The sequence below is a fragment of the Dryobates pubescens genome, chromosome 1 (assembly GCF_014839835.1).
Source record: "Dryobates pubescens isolate bDryPub1 chromosome 1, bDryPub1.pri, whole genome shotgun sequence".
NCBI classification, from domain to species: Eukaryota; Metazoa; Chordata; class Aves; order Piciformes; family Picidae; genus Dryobates; species Dryobates pubescens.
Window position 1 is genome coordinate 30,654,207 of NC_071612.1, and position 20,648 is coordinate 30,674,854.

A 20,648-nucleotide genomic window follows, 5' to 3' on the forward strand; every position below is an offset into this window, starting at 1 on the left:
GGACCTCCAGAGATCTTCAAGTCCACCCCCCCTGCCAGAACAGGACCATAGAATCCAGCACAAGTCACACAGGAACACATCCAGACAAGGCTGGAAAGGCTTCAGAGAAGGAGACTCCACAACCTCTCTGGGCAGCCTGTTCCAGTGCTCTGGGACCCTCACAGTGAAGAAGTTCCTCCTCATGTTGAGGTGGAACCTCCTGTGCTGGAATTTACATCCACCTTTAACCATCTTGGTAGCCCTCCCTTGGACTCTCTCCAGCAGACCCCTGTCACTCTTGAACTGGGGAGCCCAGAATTGGATTCAGTATACCAGGTGAGGTCTCAGCAGGGCAGAGTAGAGGGGGAAGAGAACCTCCCTGGCTCTGCTGGACACACTCCTCTGAATGCACCCCAGGGCCCCATTGGCCTTCTTGGCCCCCAGGGCACATTGCTGTCCCATGCAGAACTTGTTGTCCACCAGCACTCCCAGCTCCTTCTCCTCAGGGCTGCTCTCCAGCAGATCCCCTCCCAGCCTGTACTGCTGCAGTTTATTCTTCCTTCCCAGGTGCAGGACTCTGCACTTCTCCTTGCTGAACCTCATGAGGTTCCTCTCTGCCCAGCTCTCAGTCTGTCCAAGTCTCTGAATTGTCTCACAGCCTTCAGGTGCCTCAGCCAAGCCTCCCAGTTTGGTGTCATCAGCAGACTTGGTGAGCAGACGCTGTCTGTCTGCTCATCAGTATCATTGGTGAAGATGTTGAACAGGACTGAACTCAGCACTGATCCCTGGGGGACTCCATTGGTTACAGCTCTCCACCTGGACCTGGCACCACAGCCCACCACTCTTTGCACTCTATTTAGTAACAAGTTCCTATTCCTCCTCACTGTTGTTAAGAATTGGCCAGGGCATAATGCAAAAAAGACTAGCTACCTAGATGATCTAAGAGTTGCAACTCACCTGTCCAGTTGCTTGGCTTAGCTTTCTGATATTCTGCAGTTTGTAGGGGTGTGTGAAGGTACAGGGCAGGACAGCCATCTTCCCCAGCTCACCAGTGACATCAGCTGGGACATGAACAGACCAGCCATTGCGCTGCACCCCTAGAACAAAAACAGATGCTCACAATTCAGTTATTTGGGATGTCTGAGGGGGAAATTTCTCCCCACCTGGAGTGCTGTGTTCAGACCTGGGTCCCACAGCTTTAAAAAACCCACAGTAAAGCATGTCCAGATGAGACCATGAAGATGATCAGGAGCTAGAGCCTCTCTCCAGTAAGGACAGACTGATGCATCTGGGGTTGTTCAGCCTGGAGAAGGGAAGGTTCTGAGGAGACCTTACTGTGGCCTTCCAGTATCTGAAGGGGGTCTGCAGAAAAGATGGGGAGGGACTTTTTATCAGGGAGTGTGGTGACAGAGTGAGAGGTAAACTGAAAGAGGGGAGATTTAAATTAGGTATTTGGAAGAAATGCTTTACTGTGAAGCTGGTGAGGCACTGGAACCAGCTGGCCAGAGAAGTTGTGTATACCCCACCCATGCTCAAGGCCAGGCTGGACAGGACTGTGAGCAGCCTGCTCTGATGGAGGATGTCTACCCATGGCTAGGAGGTGGAAACTAGGGTCTCTTCCAGCTGAAACTATTCTGTGATTCTCTGGAGCTGGACATCCTTCCCACATCTGTGCTGCTGTTAGTCAGAGAATCAGTGCTGTGTTCCTGGGCTGGGCCCTGTGCTGCTCGATGATCTTGCTGAGGGCTTGCAGATGATCATGCAGCCCAGTTACTGTGGCTGGGTTTGGTTGCAGTTTGGGGTAGAGCCCAGGGGATGGACTAGCTCATGCTGAATGTGATTTCACTCCTAAGAAGGCATCTTGTTTGTCAAGTGAACAATAGCACTTTAAACTGTGTTGGCAGTCTGTTGCAGTTAACAGGCATTTATTTGCTTGGAGGAACAGAACAGTTTTTTCCCCCTGTCCTTATTAAAAGACAAAGCTAAGAATAAAAGTTTTGCATGTATGGTGCCATGGTCTAGTCATGAGGTCTGTGGAGACAGGTTGGACTCGATGATCTTTGAGGTCTCTTCCAACCTTGGTGATACTGTGATACGGTAACACTGGTGTTGCCTTGCTGCAAAGCTATCAAGATAAGGAGGTCATCAATCAGCCCTCAGACACACCACTCCTGTTTCCATCCATGTTTTGATCAGCACAGAAGCAGTTTGGAGAATTTTACTGATGAACAATTTCTCCAAAACTCAGACAGTATTTGTAAGTGGCTATTAATCTAAAATACATGGGCTCTCAACTCTGTGGTATTAGAAACTGTTTGAGGGCTGAGGAGTTTTTGCTAGGTAGGTTACTTCTTCAAGGAATACCATTTGGGAGATTCTCCTCCCCCTCTGCTCTGCCCTAATGAGGCCCCACATGGAGTATTGCATCCAGTTCTGGGCTCCCCAGTTCAAGAGGGACAGGGATCTGCTGGAGAGGGTCCAAGGGAGGGTTACAAGGATGCTGGAGGGACTGCAGCACTGCCTGGGGAGGAGAGGCTGAGAGCCCTGGGGCTGTGCAGTCTAGAGAGGAGAAGACTGAGAGGGGATCTGATCAGTGTCTATCAATACCTGAGGGCTGGGGGTCAGGAAGGAAGGGACAGCCTCATTTCGCTTGTTACCTGTGATAGGACAAAGGGCAATGAATGAAAACTGCAGCAGAGTGACTTCCACCTCAACATGAGGAGGAATCTCTTCACTGTGAGGGTCCCAGAGCACTGGAAAAGGCTCCCTAGAGATGTTGTGATGCCTCCTTCTCTGGAGGCTTTCCAGCCCCATCTAGATGTGTTCCTTTGTGACCTGTGCTGGATTCTATGGTCCTGCTCTTGCAGAGAGGTTGGACTTGAAGATCTCTGGAGGTCCCTTCCTATTCCTAACACCCTGTGAGCCTGTGGTTTGCAGGGATTTCCCATGCATAAGTTCTGTTTGAATGTTTGCTGTGTCTACGGAAGGTGTCGTAGCTATCTGATGCTGTAACTACAGATAAATGCTTGAAGTTGGCCATTTGAGGTCATTGCCTGTTGTCTTTTCTCCTGTTGAAATGCCTTCCACAGGGCACTCAGCCATCCCAGAAACCCCTGAAGCCAAGAGGACAAAGAAGGAATGTTATTTCAAGCCTCAGAAAAGGGTCCGGTTCCTAGGTGTGTCCTCAGACAGCGACGACGAGCCGCCAAGAAACCGCCATCCTGCCAGAGGAAAGAGGACCCCCAGGAGAAATGCAGTTGTAATGTATGCTTTAAGCTACTTTCCTGTCCTGTGGTCCTGTTGATTTTGCTTGACAGCAATGTGCTGGTGGAGTAAAACACTCATAAGCAAAAAATAAACAATTGTTGTTCTCCTCCCGCTGTGCGTTGTAGGTCTGAACAGTCTTCATCATCCTCAGACTCTGAAGATGAGCTCTCAGACCTGGCCTATGAAAATGGTGGGGATCAGCTGCCAGAAGGGAAGAGGGATGTGGAAGATGACATCAGGGATGCAAAGCTGCAAACACTGAAGGAGCTTTTTCCCCAAAGAAGTGACAAAGATTTATTACAAGTAATAATACTCTGTGGCTCCTTGCCCCGCTCCGCACAGAAAGAAGGTTATCAGGAAGTGGTTATCAGGAAGAAGGTTATCAGGATCAGGTTGTCAGGAGTGATCAGCATGGATTTACCAAGGGAAAATCATGTTTGACCAACCTGATAGCATTCTATGAAGCACTAGTTGAGTGGGTAGCCGCAGGCAGACCAGTGTGTGTATTCTACTGTGGCCTTAGTAAGGCTTTTGACACTGTGTCCCATAGCATCCTTGTGAGCAAGCTCAGGAAGTGTGGACAAGGCCAATGGGATCCTGGGCTGCATTCAGAGGAGTGTGTCCATCAGATTCAGGGAGGTTCTCCTCCTCTAATCTGCCCTGGTGAGACCTCATGCTTTTATCCAGTTCTGGGCTCCCCAGTTCAGGAGGGACAGGGATCTGCTGGAGAGAGTCCAAGGGAGGGCTGCAAGGATGCTGAAGGGACTGCAGCACTGCCTGGTGAGGAGAGGCTGAGAGCCCTGGGGCTGTTTAGTCTGGAGAGGAGAAGACTGAGAGGGATCTGATCAATGTCTAACAATATCTGAGGGCTGGGGGTCAGAAAGGAAGGGACAGACTCTGCTCAGTTGCACCCTGGGATAGGACAAGGGGCAATGGATATAAACTACAGCACAGTTCCACCTCAACAGGAGTAAGAACTTCTTCACTGTGAGGCTCACAGAGCCCTGGAACAGGCTGCCCAGAGAGTTATGGGGTCTCCTCTGGAGACTTTCAGGATCCTACTGAATACAGAATAAACCAGGCTGGAAAAGACCTTTGAGATCATCAAGTCCAACCTATCACCCAGCACCATCTAATCAACTAAACCATGGCACCAAGTGCCTCATCCTGTCTCTTTTTACACACTTCCAGTGATAGTGATTCCACCACCTCTCTGGGCAGCACATTCCAATGGCCAATCTCTCTGGGAAGAATTTCTTCCTCACTTCCAGCCTAAACCTCCCCTGGCACAGCATGAGACTGTGTCTTCTTGTTCTGGTGCTGCTTGCCTGGGAGAAGAGACCAACCCCCACCTGGCTACAACCTTCCTTCAGGGTGTTGTAGACAGCAAGAAGGTCTCCCCTGAGCCTCCTCTTCTCCAGGCTAAGCAACCCCAGCTCCCTCAGCCTCTCCTCACAGGGCTGTGCTCCAAACCCCTCCCCAGCTTTCTTGCCCTTCTCTGGACACCTTCCAGCATCTCAACATCTTTCCTAAACTGAGGAGCCCAGAACTGGACACAGGACTCAAGGTGTGGCCTAACCAGTGGTGAGCACAGGGCACAATGACTTTCCTGCTCCTGCTGGCCACACTATTTGTGGATGCAGGCCAGGATGCCCTTGGCCTTCTTGGCCACCTGGGCACACTGCTGGCTCATGTTTAGGTGGCTGTCAACCAGTAGCCCAGGTCCCTATCTGCCTGGCTGCTCTCCAGCCACTCTGTCCCCAGCCTGCAATGCTGCCTGGGGTTGTTGTAGCCAAAGTGTACAACCTGGCAGTTAGATGTGCTCAATCTCATGCATTCCTGTGTAACCTATGCTGGATTCTGTGGCCCTGCTCCGGCAGGGGGGTTGGACTCGATGTCTGGAGGTCCTTTTCAATCCCTTGCATCCTGTGTCCCTGTGATCTGTAGCTCCCTATATACATACTGTATGTATACACACATTCCATGTGTATACACTGAATTCCCATGCATTGGAAAGCTTTCTGTTGTGATGCTTAATCTTAGTTATAGCTGTCTTGGTTGATGACAGTTGCTTGGTGCTGCTGTTGGAGTGCAGCTAAGTGACTGGGTGCAGCATGAGTGATATCTTTGCCACCTTCTCCCTCTTATGCTAATTTGCTGCCTGTTAATTTTGTTCTTGGATTTCTTAATGCTTGCATTTTTGGGTTATTTTTCAGAGTTTGTCAGTCATGCTGTTCTATCCTTGTCCTTCTCTGTTCAGCTGGAGTAGATCTCACCACTTAGCAGCTCTCTTCTCCCTTGCAGTTGGTGGAATCCTCACGGACAATGGATGAAGCAATAGCAGCTTGTTTGAAGATCAGTAATGAAGGTATGTAGAGCAGCAGCAAAAAACCCCACAAAAACCTCTCAAACAAAACCAAACCAAACTTCATAAGCTGTAGCTGTGGTTTCTGTGACCTGGCATGGTGAGCTACAGACTTGGGGACTGTGGTTGGAAAGCTGCCACTCCGAGAGACACCTGGGGGTTCTGGTTGGCAGTTGATTAGATCTGAGTCAGCAGTGCCCAGGTGGCCAAGAAAGCCAATGGCATCCTGACTTGGATCAGAAACAGGGTGGGCAGCAGGGACAGGAGGTGATCATCCCCCTGTGCTCAGCACTGGGGAGGCCACACCTCAAGTCTTGTGTTCAGTTTTGGGCCACTCACTACAAGAGGGACATTGAGGTACTGGAGTGTGTCCAGGGAAAGGCAATGAGGCTGGAGAAGGGCCTGGGCTGTGAGGAGGGGCTGAGGGAGCTGGGGGTGTTCAGTGTGGAGAAGAGGAAGCTGAAGTGAGACCTCCTTGCTCTCTACAGCTCCCTGAAGGGAGGTTGGAGCGAGGAGGGGGCAGCCTCTGCTCCTTGGTGGCAAGGGACTGGAGCAGAGGAAATGGTTCCAAGCTGCAGCAGGGGAGGCTTAGGCTGGATGCTAGGAAATATTTCTTCCCAGAGAGGGCTCTCAGCCATTGGAATGTTCTGCCCAGGGCAGTGTTGGAGTCCCCATCCCTGGAGGTGTTGAAGCAGTGTGTGGAGCTGGTGCTTAGGGACATGGTTTAGTGTTGAGCCTGCAGTGCTTGGTGGAAGGTTGGACTGGATGAGCTTGGAGGTCTCGTCTCAAGCTGCTCCAGGGGAAGATGTTAGGCTGGATGTTAGGAAGAAGCTCTTCATAGAGAGATTGGCCATTGGAATGTGCTGCCCGGGGAGGTGGGGGAGTCACCATCACTGGAGGTTTTCAGGAGGAGATTGATGGGGTGCTTGGTTGCATGGTTTAGTTGATTAGGTGGTGTTGGATGATAGGTTGGACTCAATGATCTTGAAGGTCTCTTCCAACCTGGTCTGTTCTATTCCAATCACCTGTTTGCTGTGATTTTGTGATTAATTCAATGAAGTAAAATTGGTTGGGAAGTACTGAAAAAAACTGGTAAAGCATCCACTATAACTTTGTTTATGCTGATAAGGCAGAACTGGAGTCACATCCTGTGCAAGGGGAAAGATGGAAAAAGGATGTGGACCAAAACCCCCAAAAAAACCCAACCAAACAAGGGGAGTTTTTTCTGTGACTCTTAGGAGTGCTTTACACCTAGATTGTGAAATGATTCTTTTTATTGTTTTGGGTTGGTTTTTTGTGCTTGCTTCTCTCTTTTTTGCCCACAAGTTGAGGAAAAATTCATGGGTTAGCAATAGTAATTCTGAATGTTGTAGGTGAGAAATTTGTTGGTATGGAAAAAAAATAATCTTGCGGGGATGTACTCATGACTGGGTGCTGGTTGTTGTCAAGGCCCATCACAGCTTCAGGCTGCAGAGTTCCTTGTAACTGTGAATAGAATTAACCAGGTTGGAAGAGGCCTTCAAGATCATCAAGTCCAACCTATCACCCAGCACCATCTGATCAACTAAACCATGGCACCAAGTGCCTCATCCAGGCTCTTCTTAAACACCTCCAGGGATGGTGACTCCATCACCTCCTTGGGCAGCACATTCCAATGACGATCAACTCTCTCGGTGAAGAACCTTCTCTCCTCCAGCCTAAACCTCCCCTGGTGCAGCTTGAGACTGTGTCCTCTTGTTCTGGTGCTGCTTGCCTGGGAGAAGAGACCAACCCCCACCTGGCTACAACCTCCCTTCAGGGAGTTGTAGAGAGCAATGAGGTCTCCTCTGAACCTCCTCTTCTCCAGGCTAAGCAACCCCAGCTCCCTCAGCCTCTCCTCACAGGGCTGTGCTCCAGACCCCTCCCCAGCTTTCTTGCCCTTCTCTGGACACCTTCCAGCAACTCAACATCTTTCCTAAACTGAGGAGCCCCGAGCTAGACACAGGACTCAAGGTGTGGCCTAACCAGTGCTGAGCCCAGGGCAAAATGACTTCCCTGCTTCTGCTGGCCACACTATTTGTGGATGCAGGCCAGGATGCCCTTGGCCTTCTTGGCCACCTGGGCACACTGCTGGCTCATGTTCAGCTGCCCCCAGGTCCCTTTCTGCCTGGCTGCTCTCCAGCCACTCTGACCCCAGGCTGTAGCACTGCCTGGGGTTGTTGTAGCCAATGTGTAGAACCTGGCACTTAGCTGTGTTCAATGTCATGCCCTTGGACTCAGCCCATCTGTCCAGCCTGGCAAGGTCCCTCTGCAGAGCTCTCCTACCCTCTAACAGATCAACTCCTGCCCCCAGCTTGGTGTCATCTGCAAACTTGCTGATGATGAACTCAAATAAGAATTAATAATCTGAAACATTAGTCAGATCCCCACAGTTGTAGCACCACATCCCACAAACCATGCCTTTGAGCCCTCCACCTTGTTTAGGTTATTTTCCTCTGTGTCTGATTGTCATGCTGTTGCCGAAAGCCAAGGCAGACAGGAGGAGCCCCAAACAGACACAGAAAAGGCAAACAAAAAACCCAAGACATGGGGAGTGTGTGGAAAGTAGTAAGCATGTGAAAGTGTCCGTTCTTGAGCTTTTGGGTTTTTTTACATCACCTGAGCCCAGGGTTAAATTCATTGCCTTATATTGATCTCTGTGATTGATTTACTGAGCTTAGTGAGTAGAAGGCTGGCATGCATATAAGTGTCATTATGAAAAAGCTGATCTATTCCAGCAGACTCCATCTGTTGGCAGTTCAGTGATCTGGAAAGTGTCCAAAGCAGGGCCAAGAGGGTGAGCAGAGGGCTGGAGCTGCTCTGCTATGGAGGCAGACTGAGGGAGTTGGGGTTGTTCAGTCTGGAGAGGAGAAGGCTCCAAGGAGACCTAATTGTGGCCTCCAAGGATCTGAAGGGGGCTCCAAGAAATCTGTGGAGGGACTTTTGAGTGATAGGACTGGGGGGAATGGAGCAAAACTAGAAATGGGTAGATTGAGATTGGATATTAGGAAGAAGTTGTTCCCCATGAGGGTGGTGAGAGACTGGCACAGGTTGCCCAGGGAGGTGGTGGCAGCCTCATGCCTGGAGGTTTTGGTGGCTGTGAGCAACCTGCTGTAGTGTGAGGTGTCCCTGGCCATGGCAGGGGGCTTGGAACTGGCTGATCCTTGAGGTCCCTTCCAACCCTGACAATTCTGTGATTCTATCTCTGAGACTTTGGGCTGGATGACCTTTGGAGTTCCTTTCCAGCCCAAACCATTTTATGATTCTATGACTGAAACGGGCTCAGGCTCCCCAGAGAGGTTGTGGAGTCTCCTTCCCTGGAGCTTTTGGGTGGAGAAGGCTTTCCAGTCCTCTCCACAGTCAGCAGGGACATCCCCAACTAGATCAGGTTGGAAGGAGCCTGAACCACCTCCCTGGGATACTCTGTGACCCTCACGGTGTAGAAGTTCTTCCTCATATTGAGGTGGAACTTCCTGTGTGGTAGTTTATATCCATTGCACCTTTTCCTATCCCAGGGTGCAAATGAGCAGAGCCTGTCCCTTTCTTTCTGATCCCCAGCCCTCAGATATTGATAGACATAGATTCGATCCCCTCTCAGCCTTCTCCTCTCCAGACTAAACAGCCCCAGGGCTCTCAGCCTCTCATCCCCAGGCAGTGCTGCAGTCCCTTCAGCATCCTTGCAGCCCTCCCTTGGACTCTCTCCAGCAGATCCCTGTCCCTCCTGAACTGGGGAGCCCAGAACTGGATGCAATATTCCAGGTGAGGTCTCACCAGGGCAGATTAGAGGGGGAGGAGAACCTCCCTGGCTCTGCTGGACACACTCCTCTGAATGCCCTCCAGGCTCCCATTGGCCTTCTTGGCCCCCAGGGCACTTTGCTGTCCCATGCAGAACTTGTTGTCCACCAGCACTCCCAGCTCCTTCTCCACAGGGCTGCTCTCCAGCAGATCCCCTCCCAGCCTGCACTGCTGCAGTTTATTCTTCCTTTCCCAGGTGCAGGACTCTGCACTTCTCCTTGATGAACCTCATGAGGTTCTATATATCAGCATTCCTCGATGCTGGCAATAGAAGATGAAAGCTGGTGTAGTTTGAGGGACATACTGCTTTGGAGTGCTCCTGCTTCTGACAGATCCCTTCCTGAAAGGCTACTTAGAGTTTTGCAGTATCAATTGTATCAAGTTGAGCTAATACAGATCTTTAAACTTTGCTGCAGTTCAGTGTTTGGATGAAATCTCTCTGGTATGTAGCCCCTGCCTTTCAGCCCTTTGTGTCTTGCTCTGGGAGTGCATAGTTTCAACATAGTTTTGATCTGAACCCCCCAGAAAAATCTTGGCAGCAGAATTCTCACCTCTCACAGCTGCTGTCTAAAATATTTAGTTAGGAGCAAGCATGCCTGAAAGTGCTGGTGTAAATCACCTGGTTCTGGACACGTTGCTTTCAGAAATGGAGACAGTGCTGAGCAGCTGCTTCTCTCTAGTAATTTATGATGCTGAGCTTTGCTTATGGGGACTCATTGACTGGGACAACAGTCAGAGAAGGGACAAGATCCAATTTGGTGGAACGTGACTTAGCTGAATGAATGTGGCTAAGGAAGCCTCCATTTTCCTTCTGTCCTTTCAGACTGATGAAACCTTTCTTTTATGGCTTGAATTCAGTGTTGTATGTAGTTAAAACAAGAAGCATTTTAGGTGACTTGCAGGTGTGATGATGAGAGATGGAAAATATGGGTATGAATGAAAGATGGGAAGTTACAGACCCATAGAATGGTCCAGTTTGGAAGGGATCTCCAAAGCTCATCCAATCCAACCTCCCTGCAGCCAGCAGGGACATCCCCAACTAGATCAGGTTGTCCAGGGCCTCATCCAGCCTCACCGTCAATATCTCCAGGGAAGGAGCCTCAACCACCTCCCTGGGCAACCTCTTCCAGTGTTCCACCACCCTCATAGTAAAGAACTTGTGCCTAACATCCAATCTCAATCTGCTCTGCTCTAGTTTGAAGCCATTGTCCCTGGTCCTGTCCCTGCAGGCCTTTGCAAACAGTCTCTCTGCAGCCTTCCTGTAGCCCCCTTCAGGTACTGGCAGGCTGCTATTAGGTCTCCCTGGATCCTCCTCTTCTCCAGGCTGAACACCCCCAGCTCCCTCAGCCTGTCCTTGTAGCAGTGCTGCTCCAACCCCCTGAGCATTTCTGTGGCACTCCTCTGTGCCCTCATGCTGGTATTAGACATCAAAGTCCTTCAGGCAGTTGTTCTTCTGAAAAAGACTTAACTTGCATGGCCTAGGAATCTTTTCAGTGATGTGGTCTGATAACAGTTGCTGATTCAGGCAAAGCTGATGTGCAGAAATAGTGCTAATGTGTTCTTGCCTTCATGAGCTGTGCACAATGGCAGTCAGAAATGCTCCTGACTGGGCAGGCCTCAATGCCAAGAAGATAATCTCTTGATAATCTCCAGGGCCCACAGATACTCCCAAGTTCTGGCTTAAAAGAACTATTCCTCAGTAATAGAGTCATCACTGATACTTGGTTATCACCAACTTAATATGCATAGTTTTCTTCCAGACATTGGGATTCAGTGTTGAAAACTGTTTGGTGGTAACCCCTGAGCCAGAAATCAGTCATCAGCACTTGGAGGTTGGCAGTGATGTACCTATTTCAACAAAGGGCTGGAGTTCAGCCTTGATCAAATAGCAGCTGTGCACAAAGCAGTCAGCTTCACTGAAAACAGACAGAAACCTTCATGCAGCTTGTGTGTGTAAAACACTTGGCAGTTGGAAAGAAAAGGAGTCAAATGAAATGCTCCTTCACTTGTTCTGTGTGAGAGGCGATTGTGTGGTTAAGTGCCAGACTGCTTTCAAGCAGCTGCTTGGTTGGAAGGAACTGGACTATATGGTAGGAAATGATGGAGACTTGTTGAATGTCCTGTGCAGCTAGTCATGGAATCACAGAACTGTCAGGGCTGGAAGGGACCCCAAGGATCATCCAGTTCCAACCCCCCTGCCATGGCCAGGGACACCTCACACTACAGCAGGTTGCTCACAGCCACATCCAGCCTGGCTGCAAAAACCTCCAGGGATGAGGCTGCCACCACCTCCCTGGGCAACCTGTGCCAGTGTCTCACCACCCTCATGGGGAACAACTTCTTCCTAACATCCAATCTCAATCTACCCATGTTTAATTTTGCTCCATCCCCCCCAGTCCTGTCACTCCCTGACACCCTCAAAAATCCCTCCCCAGCTTTCTTTCCCTTCAGATACTGGAAGGCCACAAGAAGGTCTGCTCAGAGCCTTCTCTTCTCCAGACTGAACAGCCCAAACCCTCAGTCTGTCCTCATAGCAGAGCAGCTCTAGCCCTCTGCTCATCCTCATGACCCTTCTCTGGACACCTTCCAGCACCTCCAGATCCTTCTTGTACTAGGGGCTCCAGAACTGGACACAGAGCTCCAGGTGGGGTCTCAGCAGAGTGGAGGGGGAGAAGATCTTATGCAAGATCTTATGCTTTCTTGTGGCCCCCTTCAGGTACTGGAAGGCCACACTAAGGTATCCTTGGAGCCTTTTCTTCTCCAGACTGAAGTAGCTACCATCATGTTGTTTTGAATGATCCTACAGGTTTTTTGGGTAGAGTGTGGTGGAAGTAATTAATTATTTTCTGCCTTGATTCTTTTCAAAGCTGCCTCTTGCAAAAGGAAACTGAAAGAATCCCCCCCCAATGGCAAAGACCAAACTGAGCAGGTCAAAAAAAGGCCAAAGACTGATTATGTAAGTACAGATATTTCTTTCTTTATTATTATCCTTTTGTTTCCTCCTCCTATTGTGGTGGACTATACCCATACTGAAAACAGAGGGGGAGGGCTTGTGAGAGGTTTTTTTGCCCTCCCTGGAGGGTGTTTTCCTCCTTGGTCTGTTCCATCCCCTCCCCTTGTCCAGCAGGGGTATCAAAGGGAGGCCATTGCAGCCATTGCTCCCTCCCCTTGTCCAGCAGGGGTATCAAAGGGAGGCCATTGCAGCCATTGCTCCCTCTCCTTGTCCAGCAGGGGTATCAAAGGGAGGCCATTGCAGCCATTGCTCCCTCTCCTTGTCCAGCAGGGGTATCAAAGGGAGGCCATTGCAGCCATTGCTCCCCCACCCTTGTCCAGGGTCCTTGGCAGTGGCATTGTGCCCTTGGTGTATTTTATCTGACAATCCAGTCAATTTCATAGAATCAGCTGGGTTGGAAAAGATCTCAGAGGTCATCAAGTCCAGCCCATTGCCTAAGACCTAACACCTCCTGACACCTAAACCATGGCTCCAAGTGCCACATCCAAGCCTTTCTTGAACACCTCCAGGGATGGTGACTCCACCACCTCCCTGGGCAGCACATTCCAATGGCCAGTCTCTCTTGCTGGGAAGAACTTCTTCCTAACATCCAGCCTAAACCTTCCCTGGTGCAGCTTGAGACTGTGTCCTCTTGTTCTGGTTGCCTGGGAGAAGAGACCAACCCCCACCTGGCTTCAACCTCCCTTCAGGTAGTTGTAGACAGCACTGACTGAGTGCCACTCTTATGAACATGAGTGGGAGCTGTGGGCTGTGGTTCAGTTTGCTTCATCAGGTGTTTCCTCAGCCAAATGAAGCTCAGCAGTTGTTACTGCTGCTCTCCTGTCTTGCAGAAATGTTGTTGTGATGTGCATATTGGACATGATGACTTGAGGAATTTCTTTTAAAGGATTGAGTTGGTTGCAATTAAAGTAGTGGTTACTTTGACCTCTCTACCCTTCCTCCTGTATTTAGGTGGGTATCATAGAATTGGTAGGGCTGCAAGGGACCTCAAGGATCAGCCAGTTCCAACCCCCCTGCCATGGCCAGGGACACCTCACAGTACAGCAGGTTGCTCACAGCCACATCCAGCCTGGCTGCAAAAACCTCCAGGGATGAGGCTGCCACCACCTCCCTGGGCAACCTGTGCCAGTCTCTCACCACCCTCATGGGAAAGAACTTCTCCCTAACATCCAATCTGAATCTCCCCATTTTTACTTTTGCTCCATCCCCCCCAGTCCTGTCACTCCTGACACCCTCAAAAGTCCCTCCCCAGCTTTCTTGTAGCCCCCTTCAGATACTGGAAGGCCACAAGAAGTTCTCCTCAGAGCTTTCTCGAATCACAGAGTGGTCCAGTCTGGAAGGGACCTCCAAAGCTCATCCAGTCCAACCTCCCTCTGCAGTCAGCAGGGACATCCCCAACTAGATCAGGTTGCCCAGGGCCTCATCCAGCCTCACCTCATCTCCAGAGAAGGAGCCACAACCACCTCCCTGTTCCAGTGTTCCACCACCCTCATAGTAAAGAACTTGTTCCTCACATCCAATCTAAATGTGCTCTGTTTGAAGCCATTGCTCCTTGGCCTGTCCCTGCAGGCCTTTGCAAACAGTCTCTCTGCAGCCTTCCTGTAGCCCCCTTCAGGTACTGGCAGGCTGCTATTAGGTCTCCCTGGAGCCTTCTCTTCTCCAGGCTGAACACCCCCAGCTCCCTCAGCCTGGCCTTGCAGGGCTCCAGACCTGTACCCAGTATTCCAGTTGAGGTCTCGGCAGAGCAGAGCAAAGTGCTAGAATCCCCTGTCTGGACCTGCTGGCAATGCTGCTTTTGATGCAGCCTAGGGTATGTATTGTTGCTGTCCTTGATACCATGGACTCCCTGGGGAAAGGAACAGTGTGCTCTGTTCCTCAGAGTGCTTCTGGATGATCTGTTTGTGCTCTTCCAGCAGATTTGCTCCTTCAGCAAAGTAAATATTGATGAAGCTTGTTGGCGTCTCTGCTGTAGGTAAACAGCTCTGTAACCACTTTGTACAGGAAGCTCTGCAAAGGTGCTTGTGTAATTCTGTGTTGAGTGCATAACACAGGAGCTGTTGGGGCACTTGTTCAGAAGAGACCTCACTGTTTGCTGGCTGATAGGAGCTGTTAGTGAAGTTATTGTTGATGAAAGCTTTTGCCACGTTTTGATGTGACTCCCTGATGCTGTGACACAGTATCTGTGGATTTCTACCATCACCCCCTCCACCTCTGTGAATCTCCATACAAACACATTGTTGGATATGTTTGTAGGCTCTGGTGGGTTAAATTCTGCAGGCTTGGTCATCTAACCTGACTGACTTAACCCTGTTATTCATATATAATAATAAGACAAACTTGACCAGAGAAGGTTTCAGCTCACCATGAGGAGAAACTTTTTTCCAGTGAGGGTGCCAGAGCCCTGGAGCAGGCTGCCCAGAGAGGTTGTGGAGTCTCCTTCTCTGGAGCCTTTCCAACCCCCCCTGGATGCATTCCTGTGCAGACTGCCCTGGGTGATGCTGCTCTGGCAGGGGGGTTGGACTGGATGATCTCTGGAGGTCCCTTCTGACCTCTAATATTCTGTGGTATTCTGCTTTAAATATCCCCCAGAATCACTACTTTTTAGTTTAAATAAATTCAAGCTAGCTAGTGCTAAACTGTCTGTGTTTTAGTGTGTGAGTTAGCACTGTGAATGCCTGTCAAGTCAGGAATGCCACTTTTTCATGAGTGAAGGCATTTTCTATACTTAGGAAGGTTTTGGTGGTCTTTTATTACTGGCTATGTCTGAGAAATCACTTCTGCAACTTGGATTTGTCTTAACCCCTTGTGTTGTTTAGAGTGCCTCTCGAAGGATAAGCACTGTTAATTAGGCTGGGTTGTGTTCCAGTTGTGGGGTGTTGGTTCTATGTTTGTCATTTATGTTGAACCTAATGGATTGACTTTATTTTCCTCCCCTAAATCTTTTTTAATTGAATATAGTTGGATGAGTCAGACCCCCAAAGACAATGGGAGAGGCAAGAGGTGCTGGTGAAGAAGCTGCAGAATACATTCCCTGGATTGGATAAGGAGGTGAGCTCATGTCTTCTGATGGCACATCAGATTTGAATTTGAGAGCATTGCAGCTGTTGATTAGCCTAAATGAAAGGCTTTTACACAAACAGCCCTCTTGTAAAGAGTTCAGGGTAGGAATGTTGCTGCTTATGGAATGTAACTTGCCCCAGCTGAGAGCTGTTGGCTGCAATCAGGACCATATGGAACTTCTAATGCTGCATTTTTGGGCCTGTGACAAGCCTGGCATAGCCTAATTTGATAGCTTATTATAAGAATGCATGAGGAACTTATCCCTCCCTCTCTCCCCCACATTTTTCAATGGGTGAGTATATAAAGAATAGAATTAATAAGGTTGGAAAAGACCTCAGCGATCATCAAGTCCAACCTATCACCCAGCACCATCTAATCAACTAAACCATGGCACCAAGTGCCTCAGCCAGGCTCTTCCTAAACACCTCCAGTGATGGTGACTCCACCACCTCCCTGGGCAGCACATTCCAAAGGCCAATCTCTCTTTCTCAGAAGAATGTCTTCCTCACCTCCAGCCTAAACCTCCCCTGGCACAGCTTGAGTCTGTGTCCTCTTGTTCTGGTGCTGCTTGCCTGGGAGAAGAGCCACCTGGCTACAATCTCCCTTCAGGGAGTTGCAGAGAGCAAGAAGGTCTCCCCTGAGCCTCCTCTTCTCTAGGCTAAGCAACCCCAGCTCCCTCAGCCTCTCCTCACAGGGCTGTACTCCAGACCCCTCCCCAGCCTTGTTGCCCTTCTCTGGACACGTTCAAGAGTCTCAATGTCCTTCTTGAATTGAGGAGCCCAGAACTGGACGCAGGACTCAAGGTGTGGCCTAACCAGTGCTGAGCACAGGGCAGAATGACTTCCCTGCTCCTGCTGGCCACACTGTTCCTGATGCAGGCCAGGATGCCCTTGGCCTTCTTGGCCACCTGGGCACACTGCTGGCTCATGTTCAGCTGCTGTCCACCAGTCTCCCCACATCCCTTTCTGCCTGGCTGCTCTCCAGCCACTCCAACCCCAGCCTGTAGCACTGCATGGGGTGCTTGTAGCCAAAGTGCAGCACCCTGCTCATCTGATTCACAGATGCTTTGTGTATTTTTGCCTTCATGCTGTTATGCACAGAGAATGTTGGGTTTACTTCTCTTAACTGCAATAACAAATTTCTCCTCTTCCTAGGAACTGAGAGATGTACTTCAGGAGCATAACTGGGTCTTTCATGAAGCACTGGAGGCCCTGACAGTATTTGCAGAAGATGGTGAGGGTGTTCATGATTTCATTTCATCTCAAGATAAAACCATCAGACTTGAGATACAAATATTGTCTGTTGCCCTGTGCCTAGACCCTTGAAGCTTTTTTTTAGGGGAGGATGCCTTTTTTCTGTGTTTTCAAGTGTTATGATTATTTTGTCTTCTGCTCTGTAAGCACAGGTAAATATCTTTAATTTGTTAATACAGATCTCTGCATGAGGTTGTGGTTACCTATGGGTGTATCACAGAAGACCTTTGGAAATGTGTCAAAGCTGACAAAACTGATTAGGTGACAAGTGCTCTTCTAGCCTTTCAAAAGGTAATATAGGAGAGGAGAAAAAAAAGTACATGAAATAGAATGGAATAGAATAGAGTAGAATTAACCAGGTTGGAAGAGACCTTTGAGATCATTGAGTCCAACCTATCACCCAACACCATCTAATCAACTAAACCATGGCACCGAGTGCCTCATCCAGTCTCTTCCTAAGCACCTCCAGTGATGGTGACTCTACCACTTCCCTGGGCAGCACATTCCAATGGCCAGTCTCTCTCTCTGTGAAGAATTTCTTGCTAACATCCAGCCTAAACTTCCCCTGGTGCAGCTTGAGACTGTGTCCTCTTGTTCTGGTGCTGGTAGGCCTCTAAATTATGTAATCAGTGCATTAGATGGGGGAGAGAGCAAGAACTGTGGCTCCAGGTAAATCCACAAGTTCTAACTTAAATACCGTTTAATGAGTTGATTACTTCTCTGACAGCTGTGTAACACTCTGAAATGTGTGTGTTCTGCTGTGTCAGCTACTTAAGTATTCTTTTAAAGAGGTTGGGCCTTCACTGCTGCTTCTGAGAGCTGACTTCAGCCTATCAGCAGCAAGCTGGGATTGGGCAGAAAAGTGTTGCAGGTGCTTGCTTTCAAAGAAGGAATTGACCCCCACAAAACTGATTTCTGAGCGTGGCTTGCTCTCACTCTGTTGAATAATCTCTGTTTTGCTTCAAGGCAGTGGGATTATATTGAAATAAATACCTCCTTTTCCCAGTTCCTTTAACTAGTGCATGCTTTGGCTGCCCAGCATTAGCTGTGTTCAAATGGAAAGGAATATGGCATTTTCGTGGTCACCGGAGGCTCGTCTTCTGAAAGCAGCAGAATGGGTATCTCTGCAGTCAGCTGTAGTGGAACCAGGATCTCATCCCAGCCACACATCAGTCTTCACTGTGTGCCCTGACCTCTGTCTGTCACAGATTAGAATAGAATTGAATAGAATAAACCAGGTTGGAAAAGGCCTTCGACATCATCGGGTCCAACCTATCACCCAGCACCATCTAATCAACTAAACCATGGCACCAAGTGCCTCATCCAGTCTGGTTTTAAACACTTCCAGGGGTGGTGACTCCACCACAGAATCACCAGGGTTGGAAGAGACCTCAAAGATCATCAAGTCCAACCTGTCACCACAGACCTCATGACTAGACCATGGCACCAAGTGCCACGTCCAATCCCCTCTTGAACACCTCCAGGGATGGTGACTCCACCACCTCCCTGGGCAGCACATTCCAGTGGCCAGTCTATCTGTATGGGAAGAGCTTTCTCCTCACCTTGAACCTAAACTTCCCCTGGCACAGCTTGAGACTGTGTCCTCTTGTTCTGGTGCTGCTTGCCTGGGAGAAGAGACCAACCCCCCACCTGGCTACAACCTCCCTTCAGGGAGGTGATCATATAGCAGTGACCCTCAGTACTTTGGGGATAGTTCCTTACAGCCTTCTGCTGTTCACAAAGTATCCAAACCAGCATTACTCCTCTTGCACTCACAGTGGCTGCTGTGTTTGAAACAGACATGCATGGTGTCTGCTGGGTGACCTTGCTGTTGAGTAGTTGTGTAATGCTCCAGTTGTGGTTGGTGTGTAGGTTTTAGTTTGAAGGAGCAGTGAGGATTCATTCCCCCTGTGTTGACCTGTTGCCTTTATGTATTGCATGCATAGGCATGGAATTTTCTCCCAAAAGTAAAGCTTCTGACTGGACTGAAGCTTCTACCCAGAGCAGAATTGACAAGGGGAAAGAGAAGCCAAAGGAGAAATCTGCCAGGAAGGGGCAGAATGGCTTTCAGAAAAAGGACAAGGTCAAAAGGAGCTTTTGGAGTCCTAAAAGAGAAGCAGAAGACTCGGAGGACGAGGCAGCCTCCGATGGTGGCAGCTCCCTGGATGAGGACTACGGCAGCGGCGACGACGTGATGGAGGATGGTTACAAAGCGAAAATCCTCAGCTTCCTGCAGGATGCTTCCCTGAGTGAACTGACTCTGATTCCCCAGTGCTCTCAGAAAAAGGCTCAGAAGATAATCGCGCTCCGGCCCTTTAACAGCTGGGAGGCTCTGGTAGGTCTGCATTCTTCTTTTCCTATCCTCAGCCTGCCTCCAGTCAAGGTGGCTTCAGCCTAGGGAGGCTTAGATGGGTGGCCTTAGCCTGATTAGGCTAAAATACTGTGTGCCTCCTAAGCCAATAGCATTTCAAATAGTGTCATATGACCTGATTTTGAATGAACTAAGGGGTGATTTTCCTGGAAAACTCCAGCTGATTGGCTGACATTACAGTCAGTCACTCTGTAGCATAGAAAGTTGGTTGATTTCACTGCAGAAGAAGAAATGAGAGCTTTCACTTGGGAAGGAGGTGTTTGCTGGCCTCTTCTGAGCCCTTGGAGCTGAAAACCCATGCAGGAGGAGAGACTGTGGCAGGACCTTTACTGCAGACACTTGAGCAGCAGCAGCAGCAGCAGCTTCCAGGGTAGCTCCATGCCTGAAGGTGCCAGCATGGATATTTTCAGCTTCCTACCAGCAACAGTTGTTCAGTCGTCCTCTTTTTTCCCTTTGCTTCTTCTGCCTTTTTTTTCCCCTCCTCTCTTTAATCTACTGCAGCTTAGTCTTGAGCATGGTTTTGCTAGCTAAGCAATGCAGCCATTTTTGCGTGGAGCAAGCTGCTGTATTTTTATCAGCAAAAGGTTAATGCATCAGGAGGCTGCACCACAATCCACAGCAGAAGGGGAAAACGCTCTCTCTTGGTGAGTAGCTTATCTGCCGGCACTGGGATGCGTGTCAGACGTCTCCCATGGTTTGTTTGTTGCCTTTTTTGACTTGGGTGCTGTTTCAGTTAGCTGCAAGACACCAGACCTGCTAAGAGCAATGCCCTGGAAGTTCACTAGGGCAGATTTTGTGTGGTTAATTGATTTAGCTCTTTGGCTTTCAAAGCAGTAACTGTATGTAGGCCCTCTCACAGAGTAATTGGGACACTTTCTCATCACTGTTGTTCTGAAACCTCCTCCACTGCTGTATGCAAGCTCTGCCTGTGGTGGGTTTTTTTTTTGCAGAGCAGGGTAGAACTCCTTCTGTCTCTCTGTGTGTGTGTAAAACAATCATGTTTATTATGATCTGGTGTGCAAAGTGTTGTACCAAAACCCCAGTGAGAGATACTGTGCAGATTTGTAAGGAAAACAAAAGAATCTCTGTCTGTGTTGCAAGGGGGGGGAGACCAGAGAGAATACTTGGGGGGGTGGGGGAGAAATAGTCTAGGTGCAGGTATGCTGCAGAAGAAAATCTGTTTTGCCCCAAGCCTTTGGCTGCTCACACAACATCTGGCATCCTCCTAGTCCTTTCTAAACTTGTTGGGTTTTGCCTGAGCTTCATTCTTTGCAGAAATATTTGCTACAGGGCTGTTCTCCTTTTCTGTTTGAAATATTTAACAGGGTGGGGGGGGGGAGACAGAAAAAAGCTGCATGGGCCTGTTTGCCTCCAAAATTTGTCTTGTCTTAAAGATTGCTGCTGTCAGCAGCCACATGTTTGTGGAGGATTGTGACTGCTTGCCCAGGGTGAAAGGAGCTTGCAGCATATTTTAGCAGGTGTTCCCTATAAGTGTGGGCTTGGTTTGATTCACTGGGTTGGTGTTTT

At 49.3% G+C, this 20,648-nt stretch overlaps 1 protein-coding gene across 1 annotated transcript in view; it reads left to right on the forward strand.

The window, feature by feature from the left end:
* Window positions 1–20,648, forward strand: part of SMARCAD1 (SWI/SNF-related, matrix-associated actin-dependent regulator of chromatin, subfamily a, containing DEAD/H box 1) — a 64,256-nt gene that overhangs the window by 9,132 nt on the left and 34,476 nt on the right. The window contains exons 3-9 of the mRNA XM_054163354.1: window positions 3,069–3,243; window positions 3,372–3,549; window positions 5,551–5,614; window positions 12,292–12,380; window positions 15,396–15,485; window positions 16,652–16,730; window positions 18,697–19,085. Of these exons, the coding sequence (XP_054019329.1) occupies window positions 3,069–3,243; window positions 3,372–3,549; window positions 5,551–5,614; window positions 12,292–12,380; window positions 15,396–15,485; window positions 16,652–16,730; window positions 18,697–19,085 (1,064 nt within the window). The remainder of the gene's footprint in view (window positions 1–3,068; window positions 3,244–3,371; window positions 3,550–5,550; window positions 5,615–12,291; window positions 12,381–15,395; window positions 15,486–16,651; window positions 16,731–18,696; window positions 19,086–20,648) is intronic.